Below are 15,991 nucleotides of genomic sequence, written 5' to 3'. Positions count from 1 at the left end.
TTGAAATAACACAAAGTATGCTCTCTGAACACAGTGGACTGAAATTAGAAAAGTAGCAAGTTTGGGGAATTTACAGTGTGGAAATGAACAACTACTGGATCAAAGAATATATCATGAAATTAGAAAAATCCTTTGAGGCGAATGGAAATAGAAAATATGAGATGTAGCTAAAGTAATTAGAAGGAAATTTTTATCTGCAAGCAACTATATTAAAAAAGAAGAAATATTTGAGATCAACATCCTAACCTTCCACCTATAATGTTAGTCACTCAGTTGTGACCAACTCTGCCCCATGTACAACAGCCCAGCAGGCTCCTCTGTCCATGGAATTCCCCAGGCAAGAATACTGGAGTGGGTAACCTTTCCCTTCTCCAAGGGAATCTTCTCGACCCTGGGATGGAACCCGGGTCTCCTGCATTGCAGGTGGATTCTTACCATCTGAGCCACCAGGGAAGCCCCTCTACCTATGAGATACAGGGGGAAAAGGAGCAAACTAAAGCCAAAACAAAAAAAAATGAAAGAAAAATTAGAGCAAAAATTAATGAAAGAATTGAAAAAAAATGCACCTAAATTTTTGACTTTGAAAAATAGACAAATCTTGAGCTAGATTAATGAAGGGAAAAAAGGCTTAAATGACTAAAATCAAGAATGAATACAAGGAAATAACAGTAAGAGTGGGAGGAAACTTTGGAAGCTGACGAATATGTTTCCTTATGATGGTCATAATTTCATGTGTATACTTATTCCCACTCATCAAATTGTGTAGATTAAATATGTACAGCTTTTACATGTCAATCATGCCTTAATAAAGTGGTTAAATTTTTTTAAAAACAATTCCACTGATAATAAAGTTTAAACATAAAATTCTTAGGTTTATATTTAACAAAAGTTCAAATCTCATACTCTGAAAACTACAAAACATTATTGAAAAGAGACAATATTCATGGGTTAGAAGACTTAATGTTGACAAAATGGTAATTCTCCCCAAAATTCATCTACAGATTAAATGCAATCCCCACCAAAATCTCAGCTAGCTGACTTATTTGCACAAGTTGACAACATGTCTCTAAAATTCATATAGAAATTCAAGGAATCTGGGCCAAAACAATCTTCAAAAAGGAAAAGCTAGAAAACTCACACTTCCTCATTTAAAAACTTAACTAGAAAACTACAGGAGGAAAGCAGTCAAGATGGTAGAGTTGAGGGAACCTAAGCTCACCTCCTCTCAGGAGCACCCCAGAATCACAACAATCTGCAGAATAACCATCACTTAAAAAGACCGAACCCTACCAGAAAATCTCTACAGCTAAAGACATAAGGAAGGAACCAAATGAGACTGGCAAGAGAGGCGGACCCATGATATAATCAAATCTCATACCCACAAGGTGGGCCACCCACAAACTAGAGAATAATTGTATTACAGAGGTTCTCCCACAGGAATGAGAGCTCTGAGCCCCTCATCAGGGCCCCCAGACTGGGAGTGCAGCACCAAGAAGAGAAACCCCCAGAGCATTCAGCTTTGCAGACCACTGAGGCTTGACTGCAGAAGCTTCACAGGGTTGGGGAGAAATAGAGACTTCATTCTTAAAGGGTACACACAAAATCTCATGTGTACCAGGACCAACAGAGAAAGCAGCAATTTGATAGGTGCCAAGGCCAGATACCACCCTTACAGCAGAAAGTGAAGAGGAACTAAAAAGCCTCTTGATGAAAGTGAAAGAGGAGAGTGAAAAAGTTGGCTTAAAGCTCAGCATTCAAAAAACTAAGATCATGGCATCCAATCCCATCACTTCATGGGAAATAGATGGGGAAACAGTGGAAACAGTGTCAGACTTTATTTTGGGGGGCTCCAAAATCACTGCAGATGGTTATTGCAGCCATGAAATTAGAAGACGCTTACTCCTTGGAAGGAAAGTTATGACCAACCTAGGTAACATAAAGCAGAGACATTACTTTGCCAACAAAGGTCCGTCTAGTCAAGGCTATGGTTTTTCCAGTGGTCATGTATGGATGTGAGAGTTGGACTGTGAAGAAAGCTGAGCGCCTAAGAATTGATGCTTTTGAACTGTGGTGTTGGAGAAGACTCTTGAGAGTCCCTTGGACTGCAAGGAGATCCAACCAGTCCATCCTAAAGGAGATCAGTCCTGGGTGTTCATTGGAAGGACTGATGCTGAAGCTGAAACTCCAGTACTTTGGCCACCTCATGTGAAGAGCTGACTCATTGGAAAAGACCCTGATGCTGGGAGGGATTGGGGGCAGGAGGAGAAGGGGACGACAGAGGATGAGATGGCTGGATGGCATCACCGACTTGATAGACATGAGTTTGAGTAAACTCCAGGAGTTGGTGATGGACAGGGAGGCCTGGCGTGCCGCGGTTCATGGCGTCACAAAGAGTCAGACACAACTGAACGACTGAACTGAACTGAAGACCAGACCTACCTGCTGGTCTTGGAGGGTTTCTTAGGGAGGCAAGGGGCAGCTCTGCCCCGCCCTGGGGACATACATAGTGATGGCAGAGATACAGGGCAGTGTTCATCTACATGAATTCACTGGAGGCAGACATCTTGCTTGGATCAGTAGACCTGGCCCCACCCAACAGCCTGTAGACTCTAGTGATTGAATGCCTCAGGCCAAACAACACAGCCCCACCTGTCAGCAGACAGACTTCCTGAGCCTACAGACCCCTCTAGACATGCCCCTAGTCATGGTCCTGCCCACCATGGAACCAAGACCCAGCTCCACCCTCGAGGGGTAGGTACCAGCCTCTTCTGCCTAGAAGCCTGCACAAGACTCTCAGTCAGTCAGTTCAGTCATTCAGTCATGCCGGACTTGTTGGGACTCCATGGACTGAAGCATGCCAGGCCTCCCTGTCCATCACCAACTCCCAGAGTTTACTCAAACTCATGTCCATTGAGTCGGTGATGCCATCCAACCATCTCATTCTCTGTCGTCCCCTTCTCCTGCCTTCAATCGTTTCCAGCATCAGGGTCTTTTCAAATGAGTCAGTTCTCTGTATCAAGTGGCCAAAGTATTGGAGTTTCAGCTTCCGCATCAGTCCTTCCAATGAACGCCCAGGACTGATCTCCTTCAGGATGGACTGGTTGGATATCCTTGCAGTCCAAGGGACTCTCAGGAGTCTTCTCCAACACCACAGTTCAAAAGCATCGATTCTTCAGTGCTCAGCTTTCTTTATAGTCCAACTCTCACATCCATACGTGACTACTGGAAAAAACATAGCCTTGACTAGACGGACCTTTGTTGACAAAGTAATGTCTCTGTTTTTTAATATGCTGTCTAGGTTAGTCATAACTTTTCTTCAAAGGAGCAAGCGTCTTTTAATTTCACGGCTGCAGTCACCATCTGCAGTGATTAAAGTCTGACACTGTTTCCACTGTTTCCCCATCTATTTGCCATGAAGTGGTGGGACCAGATGCCATGATCTTAGTTTTCTGAATGTTGAGTTTTAAGCCAACTTTTTCACTCTCCTCTTTCACTTTCATCAAGAGGCTCTTTAGTTCTTCTTCACTTTCTGCCATAAGGGTGGTGTCATCTGCATATCCGAGGTTATTGATATTTCTCCTGGCAGTCTTGATTCCAGCTTGTGCTTCCTCCAGCCCAGCATTTCTCATGATGTACTCTGCATACAAGTTAAATAAGCACAAGCCTCTAGACCAGCCTTAACTACCGGGACACAGATACCAGAAGTAAGAAAACTAAAGTCCCAAAGCCTGCAGGCTGAGTCCGCGCATGCAGGCCAGACACTTTCCTGGGACCAGCTGGCCCCTAGCCTTTGGGTGATGAGAGGAGAGGACACTGGGGACACCCAGGAGGGCCAGCAGAGACAGTCACATCTCCAAGGCAGAGAAACATAAAAATGACTCCACTGTTAGAGGGTGTGCACAAACTCTCATACACTCTGGGGACCCAGTGCAGAAGCAGGGGTTTGAAAGGAGCCTGGGTCAGACCTACATGGGGATCTTGGGAGAGTTCCCTGGAGAGGGAGGAGGCAACTGGAACTTGCCCTAGGGACCTAGGCACTGGCAGAAGCCATTCTAGGGAGTTCATTTCTACCCCATGGACACTGCTGCTGGCCAAGTGCCCACTTGGAATCTTCCCTCTAGCTCATAAGCCTCAGGACCCAGCCCTGCCCCTACCCACCAGCCCTCAGTCACCAATACCAATGAGCAGGCACCTGGCCGTGCCCACCAGTGAGCCTGCCTTGGAACCAAGCCTCAGAGGCCAGAGGGCTAATCCTAACCCCAGGACAACTGAACCCCCACAGTCGATGAGCCCAGCCCACCCACCAACAGTCCAGCACGAGCCCTGGGACTGGGGGGCCTTGGCCTCGCCCACCAGCAGGCCCACACCAGCTACAGAACACATTAGAGGGGCGTCAGGAACCAGCGCTATCCAATAACAGCTCTGGGACTCCACGGGCCCTGCAAGTGGACCTCGGGATGTGGTTATGCCTACGAAAAGGTTAGCATTAGCCCCAAGACATGGCCTCACCCACCAGTGGGCAGTAACCAACCCTAGGGTCTCCGGGAACCTGACCCAGCCCACTGCGCTGGTGAGTATTAGTCCTCTGAGCTTCTGCAGCCAGCTTACCTCATGACCTGGTCTCAACAACCAATGGTCAGCAGCCTCTACACAATGCAGGGCTCGGCCACCAGCTGGACCAGGGACTAACCAAGCCTAGCAGACTGCCCACAGTAGTCAGCCTGCCACAACAGAAGGACCCTAGCAGCCCACATCGAGGTACCACCAGAGCATTTACCTCTTGTGACAAGAGGGGAGAAGACTGCTGGGACTCAAAGCTGTGTCTCCTACAAGAAGCTACTGCTGGGAAGTGTAAGCAACCTACCAGATGCACAGAAGTAAAACATCAAGTCAGGCAAAATAAAGTGACAGAGGAACATGCTCAAATGAAGGAACAAGATAAAACACCAGAAAAGGAAGTGGAGATAGGCAATCGACCTGGAAAGAACTCAGGGTGAATGATTTTAAAGATGATCAAAGAACTTGGTAAAGAATGGAATTCTTTGGCGCAGAACTAGAAGTATTTAACAGCAGAGCTAGAAAATACAGGTAACAACCAAAGATGAAGAATATAAAAACTGAAATGAAAAATACCTAGAAGAAATCAACAGCAGACTAAATAATACAGAGGAATGGATCAGCAACCTGGAAGACAGGGTATTGGAAATCACTGATGTTAAACAGAAAGTTGGACTATAAAGAAAGCTGAGCGCCAAAGAATTGATGATTTTGAACTGTGGTGTTGGAGAAGACTTGAGTCCCTTGGACTGCAAGGAGATCCAACCAGTCCATCCTAAAGGAAATCAGTCCTGAATAGTCATTGGAAGGACTGATCCTGAAGCTGGAACTCCAATACTTTGGCCACCTGATGCGAAGAACTGACCCATTGTTAAAGACCCTGATGCTGGGAAAGATTGAAGATGGGAGGAGAAGGGGACGACAGAGGATGAGATGATTGGATGGCATCACCGACTCAGTGGACATGAGTTTGAGTAAGCTCTGGGAGTTGGTGATGGACAGGGAGGCCTGGCGTGCTGCAGTCCATGGGGTCACAAAGAGTCGGACACAACTGAGCAACTGAACTAAACTGAACTGAAGCCCCTTTTCCCAGTCTTGAGATCCGCCTCCCGCCCCGCCCTGTCGCCCCGCCCCGTCGCCCCGCCCCGTCGCCCCGCCCCGTCGCCCCGCCCCGTCGCCCCGCCCCGTCGCCCCGCCCCATCGCCCCGCCCTATCCCCCGCCCTATCGCCCCGCCCCTCACACCCCGCCCTATCGCCCCGCCCATCCCTCTCGTCCCGCCCACCCCTCTCGCCCCGCCCTCCCCTCCCCGCCCCTCCCACCATCGCCCCGCCCACCATACCGCCTCGCCCCGCCCCACCCTCCCCTCTCGCCTTCGGAGAAGCGCGTTTCCCAGCGCCGGCGGGCCGCTCGTCACTTCCGGCCATTTAAAGGCGGGCCCCGCCCCCGGCGCGCCGGCTCGCGCTCTCACCCCGCCCCCGGTCGCGGCCCCCTAGTAGCTGCCGAGGGCTCGGGGAGGGGAGGGGAGGGGCGGAGGCCCCAAGCGGGTGGGCGCTGCGCACCTGTAGCTGCCGGGAGCCCGCGAACCCTCGTCCCGCCCTCGGCGGGCGGCGACGGCCTCGGCCGCCGCGGGTCCGGCCCGGCAGGTGGCGGAGCGCGGGGACGCGATGGCGGCGGCAGAGCCCGCGAGCTGCGCGCCGCCCGGGCCCGGCAGCAGCCGGCACGAGAAGAGCCTGGGGCTGCTCACCGCCAAGTTCGTGTCGCTGCTGCAGGAGGCCAAGGATGGCGTGCTGGACCTCAAGGCGGTGAGCGCGGGCCGCGGTCTCAGGAGGAGGAAGGGCGGGCCGGGGGGGTGAGGGGCGCGGGGCATGAGCAGGGGCCGCGCCGCGCCGCCGACAAAGAGCCGCGGCGCCCGCGTGGCGTTCACCTCAGCGCGCCGGGCCTGGGCCGGGGCGCCCGGGGGGTCTCCGCCGGTGCGGACTGGAGGCTTTCGTGGGCGATTCCTGTGAGGGCGTCTGTCGGTTGTTGAAAACGCGCAAGCAGGCACATCCCGAGTTTGCCACCTCTTCTGGATGAAACAAACAAAACGTGAACTCTTCAGTCCTCCTCTTAAAATAATAATAGTAAATAAAAACACCTCTCCCTCTTCTTGTCACAATCCTGGTGACTAAGAGGGATGTTTGATTTGTGAGTTAATTTGGTATCTGAAGCGAGCAAGCAAAACCAGTGTTTGCCACCTCTTCTGGATGAAACAAACAAAAAAGTCAACGCTCAGTCCTCCTCTTAGTAAATAAAAACACCTCTTTTACACTTTTCACAATCCTGATGACTAAGAAGGATGCTTGATTTGTGAGTTAATTTGGTATCTGAAGCAAGCAAACAAAACCCGAGTTTGCCACCTCTCCTGGATGAAACAAAAACAAAGTGAACTCTTCAGTTCTCCTCTTAAAATAATAATAGTAAATAAAAACACCTCTCGCTCTTACACTTCTTTTCATAACCCTGATGACTAAAAGGGATGTTTAATTTGCGACTTAATTTGGTATCTGATACACACTTATAAAAGTGAGACTTGCCATCACACGACGAGGGGATGTTTAATAACTTCCACCAAAAGAGATGGAAGCGCCTTGTAAACTCTCCGGTTTCCTGAGACCGTGTGCTTGGTCTGTTACTACAGTTTCAGAATTTTCAAACAACAACATGCATCAAAAGCTGTTCCGTTGAACAAAGTGACTTAACCGTTCCAGGCCGGATTTGGAAGGATTCCACAGCGCTGAGGAGCAAGAGAATGTGATCATTTGAATTAAAATTCAGCCAGCACACCCAGTTTAAGTAGAACTAAAGCTTTAAGAACAAACGAATATTTCTTTTCTTTTTTTAATTTTATTTTATTCTATTTTATTTTTTTCCCATGATATTTATTTATTTATTTATTTTTTGTTACACAAAGGTATTTGTCAAAATGCTTTTTTTTTTTTTTTTCAGTGGGTTTTGTCATACATTGATATGAATCAGCCATAGATTTACACGTATTCCCCATCCCGATCCCCCCTCCCACCTCCCTCTCCACCCAATTCCTCTGGGTCTTCCCAGTGCACCAGGCCCAAGCACTTGTCTCATGCATCCCACCTGGGCTGGTGATCTGTTTCACCATAGATAGTATACATGCTGTTCTTTCGAAACATCCCACCCTCACCTTCTCCCACAGAGTTCAAAAGTCTGTTCTGTATTTCTGTGTCTCTTTTTCTGTTTTGCATATAGGGTTATCGTTACCATCTTTCTAAATTCCATATATATGTGTTAGTATGCTGTAATGTTCTTTATCTTTCTGGCTTACTTCACTCTGTATAATGGGCTCCAGTTTCATCCATCTCATTAGGACTGATTCAAATGAATTCTTTTTAACGGCTGAGTAATATTCCATGGTGTATATGTACCACAGCTTTCTTATCCATTCATCTGCTGATGGGCATCTAGGTTGCTTCCATGTCCTGGCTATTATAAACACTGCTGCGATGAACATTGGGGTGCACGTGTCTCTTTCAGATCTGGTTTCCTCGGTGTGTATGCCCAGAAGTGGGATTGCTGGGTCATATGGCAGTTCTATTTCCAGTTTTTTAAGAAATCTCCACACTGTTCTCCATAGTGGCTGTACTAGTTTGCATTCCCACCAACAGTGTAAGAGGGTTCCCTTTTCTCCACACCCTCTCCAGCATTTATTGCTTGTAGACTTTTGGATAGCAGCCATCCTGACTGGCGTGTAATGGTACCTCATTGTGGTTTTGATTTGCATTTCTCTAATAATGAGTGATGTTGAGCATCTTTTCATGTGTTTGAAGAACAAACGAACATTTCTAATGAGTCAGTAAGCATCGCAGGCTTTTCCTAGGCATTACTCCTGAATCTGGTCTGACACGGGGCGATTGGTCCTAGCCCCTAAGGGAGTGCTGAACAACCTCACCTCCCTTGAAGGCTGCAGTTATCAAGGCTGTGCTGAAAGTAGGCTGCAGCGTCTGAGCAGAGAGGGTCTTCTCGTTCTCCCTGACCTGAAACTCAAAAAAAGAGGCCAACTTGATGGCCCCTGCTAGGAGCCCTCCTCTCAGGTTACCCCAGGAGGTGAGGTGTGTCTTGGAATGTCCTCTCCATCTCCTGGGTGTAGTAGGTGTTCAGTAAGTGATTGTTGAGTTATCTGAATTGTTCTACTTTACACAAACAAGGCATGATGCACAAATTTTGCATTTTTGGAGGTGATTTATAGTCAGTCTTTTCTTTTGGAAGTGTTATTCCTAGAATTTTCCCACACCTTTGGAAATTCTGGTCCTTATTCTTCCCCGCCGTCCCCCCATGCCCAGCTCTTTCCTCCATAGCTCTGTCCCTCCCTCAAAGTGGTTTATGGCATATATAATAGTATTTAAATTGTTATGAACTAAATTGGATTCTGTTTAAAGAATTTCACAGGAAATCATGAGGTCTTCGGTGAAAGCCAGGGATGTTACACAACACAGCTTGCAAACTGCTATTCAGAATCTAGAAATTCAGTTGTAGCCTGTGCCTTCAGTACGGAATCAGGAAAATTTGGGGTTTTCCAGATGAAACTGAGCTCTGAGGGCTGACTGTGAGGGCTTCTACAACTTCCTTGGAATAGGATGGAACTTTGCCCTTGCTTTTCCCTCAAGTCTTTGTGGTCTTCGTGTTTCATCGGTGGTCAGATTTCGCTGTCCAGAAGTCAAAAAGGCAGTGAGTGGGAAGTGGAGTTTTAATATTTCATAACAACTTTGTTTCATTCATCCTGAAACTTTCCGAAAAGTTCAAAGGTTTCTGCAGTAACAGTAGGTCTCATTATATTAATGACTTTTTACTTGTAGAAAGCAATTTGAAAAAAATGCTATTCTTTTTTACATATATATGAATATGTTTGTAAACTTCATTTATTTACATTTGCTTATATATGTGTAAAATCTTATATTATAAAAATCTTATATTGAAATCTTTCCAATGATGTTTCTTACTGTGCACCATTGTAAAAGATCATAACGACTTTTGATGATACATGTTGAAGATGGATTAACTTTGATAAGTTTCTCTAATTTGAAATTAGTTATAAAATCATTATCTCTTATATTCTTACTTGGGAGTAGTGTATTTCTTACATTCTTACTTGGGGGAGGTCTATTTCAACCTTATATACTTGATATTTTTTAAGAGCAATTAATGAAAGATTTCTGTGAATATCATGACTATAAAAAATAATATTAACCATCACATCCAAGTGTCTTAGATATCCATAAAATATCCACACCACGTAGATGCTGTTTCTTTCCTAACTTAGGACATATACTACTGAAGAATAAGAACATAATGCTGTATCTTAGTGGTGCCTTTCTTCTTAGTAATTTAACTAATTGAGGACATAGCTTAACAAAGCAAACACATTCTAATAAGGCTATTCTAGTATAATTTAACCATAAGGAGGGAATGGAAACACCTTCGAAGTAGTTTAAGATATGTTTATTCAATGTCTTCCTCCTATACCCCCACCATATAGCCTCCTTTACAACAGTGGGAGTGGGGTAGTTACTCTCTCTTAATTCCAGTGAGATGACAAGTTATGTCATGGTCCTCTCCATTTATGTGGTTTGTCAATTTATGCTGTTAGTAGTTGGCATTTATTGCAAGCTTAGTATGTGCCAGGCATTTTACATATATTAACTAATGCTATCCTCCTAACTTTAGAAATTTGGGCTTATCATCCCCAATTCACAGATGAGAAAACTGGTAGGTTATGTAACTTGCCTAATGTCACACAGTAGAAAGGGACAGCTGTGACTTGAAACTAGATCATTTTTTCTTATTTTCTGTGCTATACTGCCTTTCAGTACTCCTAAAAAAGTTAATTTCTTATTAAGTTTTAAATCTGTATAAGGGCATGGAATCTTTCTTGAAAGAAAAATGCATGATTATTTTTATTATACCTCTACTCATGATAGAACAGAAAGTATTAATCTCCTGCATTGAAAATGAAGATATTGATGGCAAATTCCATAATATTTCATAAATTAAACTAGTTCTGTTTTTCTAGAACTAAGAATTTAAGTAAGTTAGGATAATTATGACTGTCTATATGTTTTTTTGAAAATTCCTGTTATAACTAGGTTTTTATATTTGCCATTTTGATGCCATAATCAACTTTTTAAAGTATGTTCGATTCCTTATCTTTTATTATAATTGTTCAAGTTATCAGTTGCCTGAATGATGGCTGGATTCATATGATAAAATATTTATGGTGTTTCTTATCTCACAGGTCCTTGACTCATACTCATTTATGATTAGCTGATTAATACACATCCTGCAAGAAATACATGATTTACTCTAAGGCCTTAGTTTGTGATATTGAGCAAAGATGTGATGTTACAGAATAAAGCAAGGATTATCCTAAGGAGAGGGATTTAGGTGGAACAGCCATTACTTTAGTACGTGCTTAAATCTCCACAGGACAATTTCACTTGTGAGTATATACCCCAAATAATTGAACACAGGGTCTTGAACAGATACCTGTATACCTATGTTCATAGCAGCATAATTCACAATCGCCGAAACGTGGATACAACCCAAGGGTCCATCCACAAATGAATTAGATGAGCAAAATGTAATATACATGTATAATGAAGGTTATGCGACCTTAGAAAGGAAGGAATTCCTGACACATGCATAGGTGAACCTTTAATACCTTAGCTAGTCACACAAAGACGAATGCTGTATGATTCCACTTACATGAAGTAACCGACGTAGTCAAGTTCATAGAGACAGAAAGCAGAGGAATTGTTGCTGGGGGAGGGGAGAATGGGAAGTTGTTGCTTTGTGGGTGTTGTGGGGCTCAGTTGTGCTCCCTCAAAATCCCTATGTAAAAGTCTTCACCCCAGGTACATTAGAATGTGATTGTATTTGGGGACAAGGCCTTCAAAGAGATGATTCAGTTAAAACGAGGCCATTAGAGTGAGCGAAGGCAATCTGACTGGTGTCCGTGTGAGAAGAGGCAGGCTGGATCCGCGGGCACCGGGGATGCCCGTGCAGACGGCAGTGCGGGTGAGGACAGGCGAGGGCCACGGTCTGCAAGCCGAGGAGAGGGACGTCAGAAGAGATCAAGCTCGCCCACACCTTGATCTTGGACTTCAAGCCTCCAGGACTGAGACAAAATAAATTTCTCCTGTTTGAACCACCCAGTCTGTAGTATTTTCATTATGCAGCCCTAGCAAACTAGTACTGTGGGTGTAGAGTTTCAGTTGTGCAACCTGAGAAGAATTCTGGAGAATTGGTTGCACAGCAGTGTGAAGGTACTTAAAACTACTGAACTGTACACTTAAAAAAGGGTTAAGATGCCAATTTTATATTATGTGTATTTTACTGCAGTTAAAAAAAGGCAAAACAATAATGCAGTACCACTGTGTACCTAATAGAATGGCAGAAATCCAAAACACTAACACCACCAAATGCTGGGAAGAACGTGCGGCAGTAGGAACTTTCATTTGGTGTCAGAGGGAATGCAAAATGTTACAGAAATTTCTTACCAAACTGAACATACTTTTACCATACAATCCAGCTATCACACTACTTGGTATTTATGCAAAGGAGTGGAAAACTTATGTTCACAAAGAAATCTGCACATGGATGTTTATAGCAGCTTCATTCATAATTGCCAAAACTGGGAAGCAGTCAAGATGTCCTTGCGTAGGTGAACTAATGAATAAACTGGTACATCCAGACAATGGAATAGTATTCAGTGCTGGAAAACAATGCGTTATGACCATGAAAAAACATGGAGGAACCTTAAATGCATATTACGAAGTGAGAGTAGCCAATCTGAAAAGGCTGCCCTATAAGACTCCTACCATATAAAGATATGGAAAAGCCAAAACTATGGAGACAGGAAAAGACCTGGGGTTCAGGGAGCAAGATGAACAGGTGGAACACAGGACTTTTAGGGCAGTGAGACTGGTGTCCTGTACCCACAGAAGGCACCACGCCAACAGGGACCCTGATGTGAGCTATGGATGTGGGTCATTGTGATGGATCAGAGTAGGCTCATCGGTTGGGATGCACCACTCGGGAGGATGTGGATCAAGGAGGTTCTGCATGTGTGGGGGCAGGAAGCATACGGGAGATCTCTATGTTTTACACAGTTCTGCCATGAGCCTCAAGCTACTTTAAAAAATATATTAAAATGCATATAGGAAGCTTCTCTGGATACATCTATTCGAGGGTCTAATTATTAAACATCTGTTGAATACAAGATGCATGACCAAATGGGAAAAGGGAGTCCTTAGGAGACTAAAGCTCTGCAGCACTAATACACACGATTACTAATAGCTAATGCTAAGTGAGTGGCACTAGGCCAGCTGCTTTACTTTTAACAGCACATTTCATCCTTGTAACAAAACTATAAATGAGTTACTATACCTTCATTTTGCTCATTAGGAGATTGAGGTTTAATGAGGTTAATTGGCTACAGCCAGTATCTGCAGAAAAGGAGGTAAGAAGCCAAATAATCTGATGTCAGAACTGATGCCATGTTAAGTAAAGTACCTGCCTACCTCCAAAGTTTTGGTATAACGTGAAGAATGACTTTTCTAGAAAACAAGAAAATAAAAAAGAAACCGACCATCTCATTTTCCAGTTCTGGACAGGCTTAGAGCTAAAAGAGTACTAATGAGTTCTTGGTGTTGATTCTGCCACTTGTCAGCAGTGTGTCTTGGCTATGTCCCATATCCTTTCTGTTTTATCATTAAGGTGGAAGGAGGAAGAAGGGATGAGCCATCCTCAGTGGTGGCAGTAGTTGTGAACTGAGACGCACCAGGCAGATTTTATTTTTGTGCAAAACTACAGTCCCTCCTCCCCAGTGCTTCAATAAAGCTGGTGGCCTTGAAAGGGATTATACTGACTTTCCCGGTGTGTAGACCAAAGGTCAAATGCATCAGCCTCTCCTGAATTTTTAAAGATAATAGATTCTAAATCAGACCTGGGAAATCAGGTTCTATAGCGCTAGAGAAGGAGCCTAGGAATTGGCATTTTTACATAGATACCCCCAGGTAGTTTTGATATATTCTGACATCTGAGAACTATGGAATGAACTCTCGTTCCTCTTCTTTTCTGCCTTATTCATGAATCAAAAAGCACTGTTCTGGTAGTAGAAGGAGTTAATGTTGGAACAGAATTGACCCTTTAGGAGCTCACTAAGACTGATGAGAGCTACGCTTGGGGAAATGTTGGAGGCTATGGATGGAAGAAATTCCTCTTTTATATGCTCTGGAATAGTCTCTGCTTATGTCTGAATAGCGGTATATTATGGCCAGGTTTGATCCCTGGGTCAGGAAGATCCCCTAGAGGAGGGCATAGCAACCCCCTCCAGTATTCTTGCCTGAAGAATCCCGTGGATGGAGGAGCCTGGAGGGCTGTAGTCCAAACGGTCGCAAAGTCGACTGAAGCGACTGATCATGCACACATATATGGCATTTAAATCTTAATTAAGGGACCTAATTTCTAGTGGAAATTAGTAAGCTTTGAGAGTCATTTCTTTAATGGAATAAATTAAAATGTACTTTTACAGTAAAATTCTATTTTATTTTACTTACTGGGGAATAGGAAAATTATAAGATTTAAAATTTTATATTATTAAAAAGAACAAGATTGGCATAATTGGAGCTAATCATCGTTTGTGGTCCAGGGGATTGAGCAGTGAATGAAAGGATGCTCAAGATGATGCAAGGGTCTCCACTGCTGGGAGAGCCTTCCCTTGACTGGGAAGTGTGTAGGCACAACTGGAGACATGTTAGGTATATTCTCATCTAGGGGAAGAGCAAGGAGGATTTAGTTGAGACCCTCAGTTAACAGAGATTTCATTAGCAGAGTGCCCAAGTATTGAGCTTTTGTTAATTTGATGCATCATTTTGCTTATCTTGTTAAATTTTTAAAGGCAGCGTTGCTGTTGTTCAGTCACTAAGTTGTGTCCAACTCTTTTGTGGCCCCATAGACTAGTCTGCCAGACTCCTCTGTCCATGGGATTTTCCAGGCAAGAATACTGGAGTAGGTTGCCGTTTCCTTCTTCAAAAGGTAACTTAATAGACTAGAGACACACTAGCTAGAGAATTACTAGCTCACTTACAGGGGAAAAAATAACAGAAAGCTTAACAAATGTGAAAAGGATCAAAAGATAAAATGCATGAAAGCATAATACACAGAAAACATCAAATGAGTAATAATTGAAACCTACTAGTTTCTCCAGTATGTGAATGTATCCAATTCCTTTCTTCTTAGTGAGGTGGTTTAGATGGAAAAAAATTCAGGCATCTGTTGTCTACAAGAAAAGCACCAACATAGGAAAGGAATCAAAAATTTTAATTGTAGTATACCAGGCAAAGAGAAATCAGGAGTAAAAGTACTAATTTCCAGAGAAAGTCTACCTTAATATCAGGTGCACTCAATGGTATAAACTGATAGAGATCATAATCCAAAGGTGAATCGTAAAAGTCATTGTTTAAATAGTGCATAGCAACATGGATCACACGTGCATTTGTCTGGACATGTGTTCTACATTATTCTTTAGTATGGTAAATTTGGGTGTGATAAATATTTCTTATAAGTACATTTCTTTTAGATTTTGCCATTTTAAGACTGAATTTCCCCAATTATTAGTTCATGGATCTCCCTTTCTGTCTTAATATGTTTGTACAAGGGAGGTTTACCTTTTTTAAGTTAAAGTATATCTAAAGGCAAAATGACAGGATACTGAAAGAGAAACTCCCCAGGTCAGTAGGTGCCCAATATGCTACTGAAGATCAGTGGAGAAATAACTCCACAAAGAATGAAGGGATGGAGCCAAAGCAAAAACAATACCCACTTGTGGATGTGACTGGTGATAGAAGCAATGTCCGATGCTGTAAAGAGCAGTATTGCATGGGAACCTGGATTGTTAGGTCCATGAATCAAGGCAAATTAGAAGTAGTCAAACAGATGGCAAGAGTGAATGTCGACATTCTAGGAATCAGCGAACTAAAATGGACTGGAATGGGTGAATTAACTCAGATGACCATTATGTCTACTACTGTGGGCAGGAATCTCTTAGAAGAAATGGAGTAGCCATCACGGTCAACAGAAGAGTCTGAAATGCAGTACTTGGATGCAGTCTCAAAAACGACAAAATGATCTCTGTTCGTTTCCAAGGCAAACCATTCAGTATCACAGTAATCCAAGCCTATGCCCCAACCAATAACGCTGAAGAAGCTGAAGTTGAACAGTTCTATGAAGACCTACAAGCTAGAACTAACACCCAAAAAAGATGTCCTTTTCATTATAGGGGACTGGAATGCAAAAGTTGGAAGGCAAGAAACACCTGGAGTAACAGGCAAATTTGGCCTTGGAGTATGGAATGAAGCAGGGCAA

At 44.0% G+C, this 15,991-nt stretch overlaps 1 protein-coding gene across 1 annotated transcript in view; it reads left to right on the top strand.

Moving 5' to 3' along the window:
- The first annotated feature begins 6,015 nt into the window (after positions 1–6,015).
- The window catches only part of E2F5 (E2F transcription factor 5), a 32,200-nt gene continuing 22,224 nt past the window's right edge, over positions 6,016–15,991 (top strand). Inside the window, exon 1 of the mRNA XM_043483633.1 lies at positions 6,016–6,360. Coding sequence (XP_043339568.1) covers positions 6,223–6,360 — 138 coding nt within the window. The 5' untranslated portion in view covers positions 6,016–6,222. The remainder of the gene's footprint in view (positions 6,361–15,991) is intronic.

The sequence above is a fragment of the Cervus canadensis genome, chromosome 12 (genome assembly GCF_019320065.1).
Source record: "Cervus canadensis isolate Bull #8, Minnesota chromosome 12, ASM1932006v1, whole genome shotgun sequence".
Lineage (NCBI taxonomy): Eukaryota > Metazoa > Chordata > Mammalia > Artiodactyla > Cervidae > Cervus > Cervus canadensis.
This window is presented reverse-complemented; position numbering and strand designations above follow the sequence as displayed.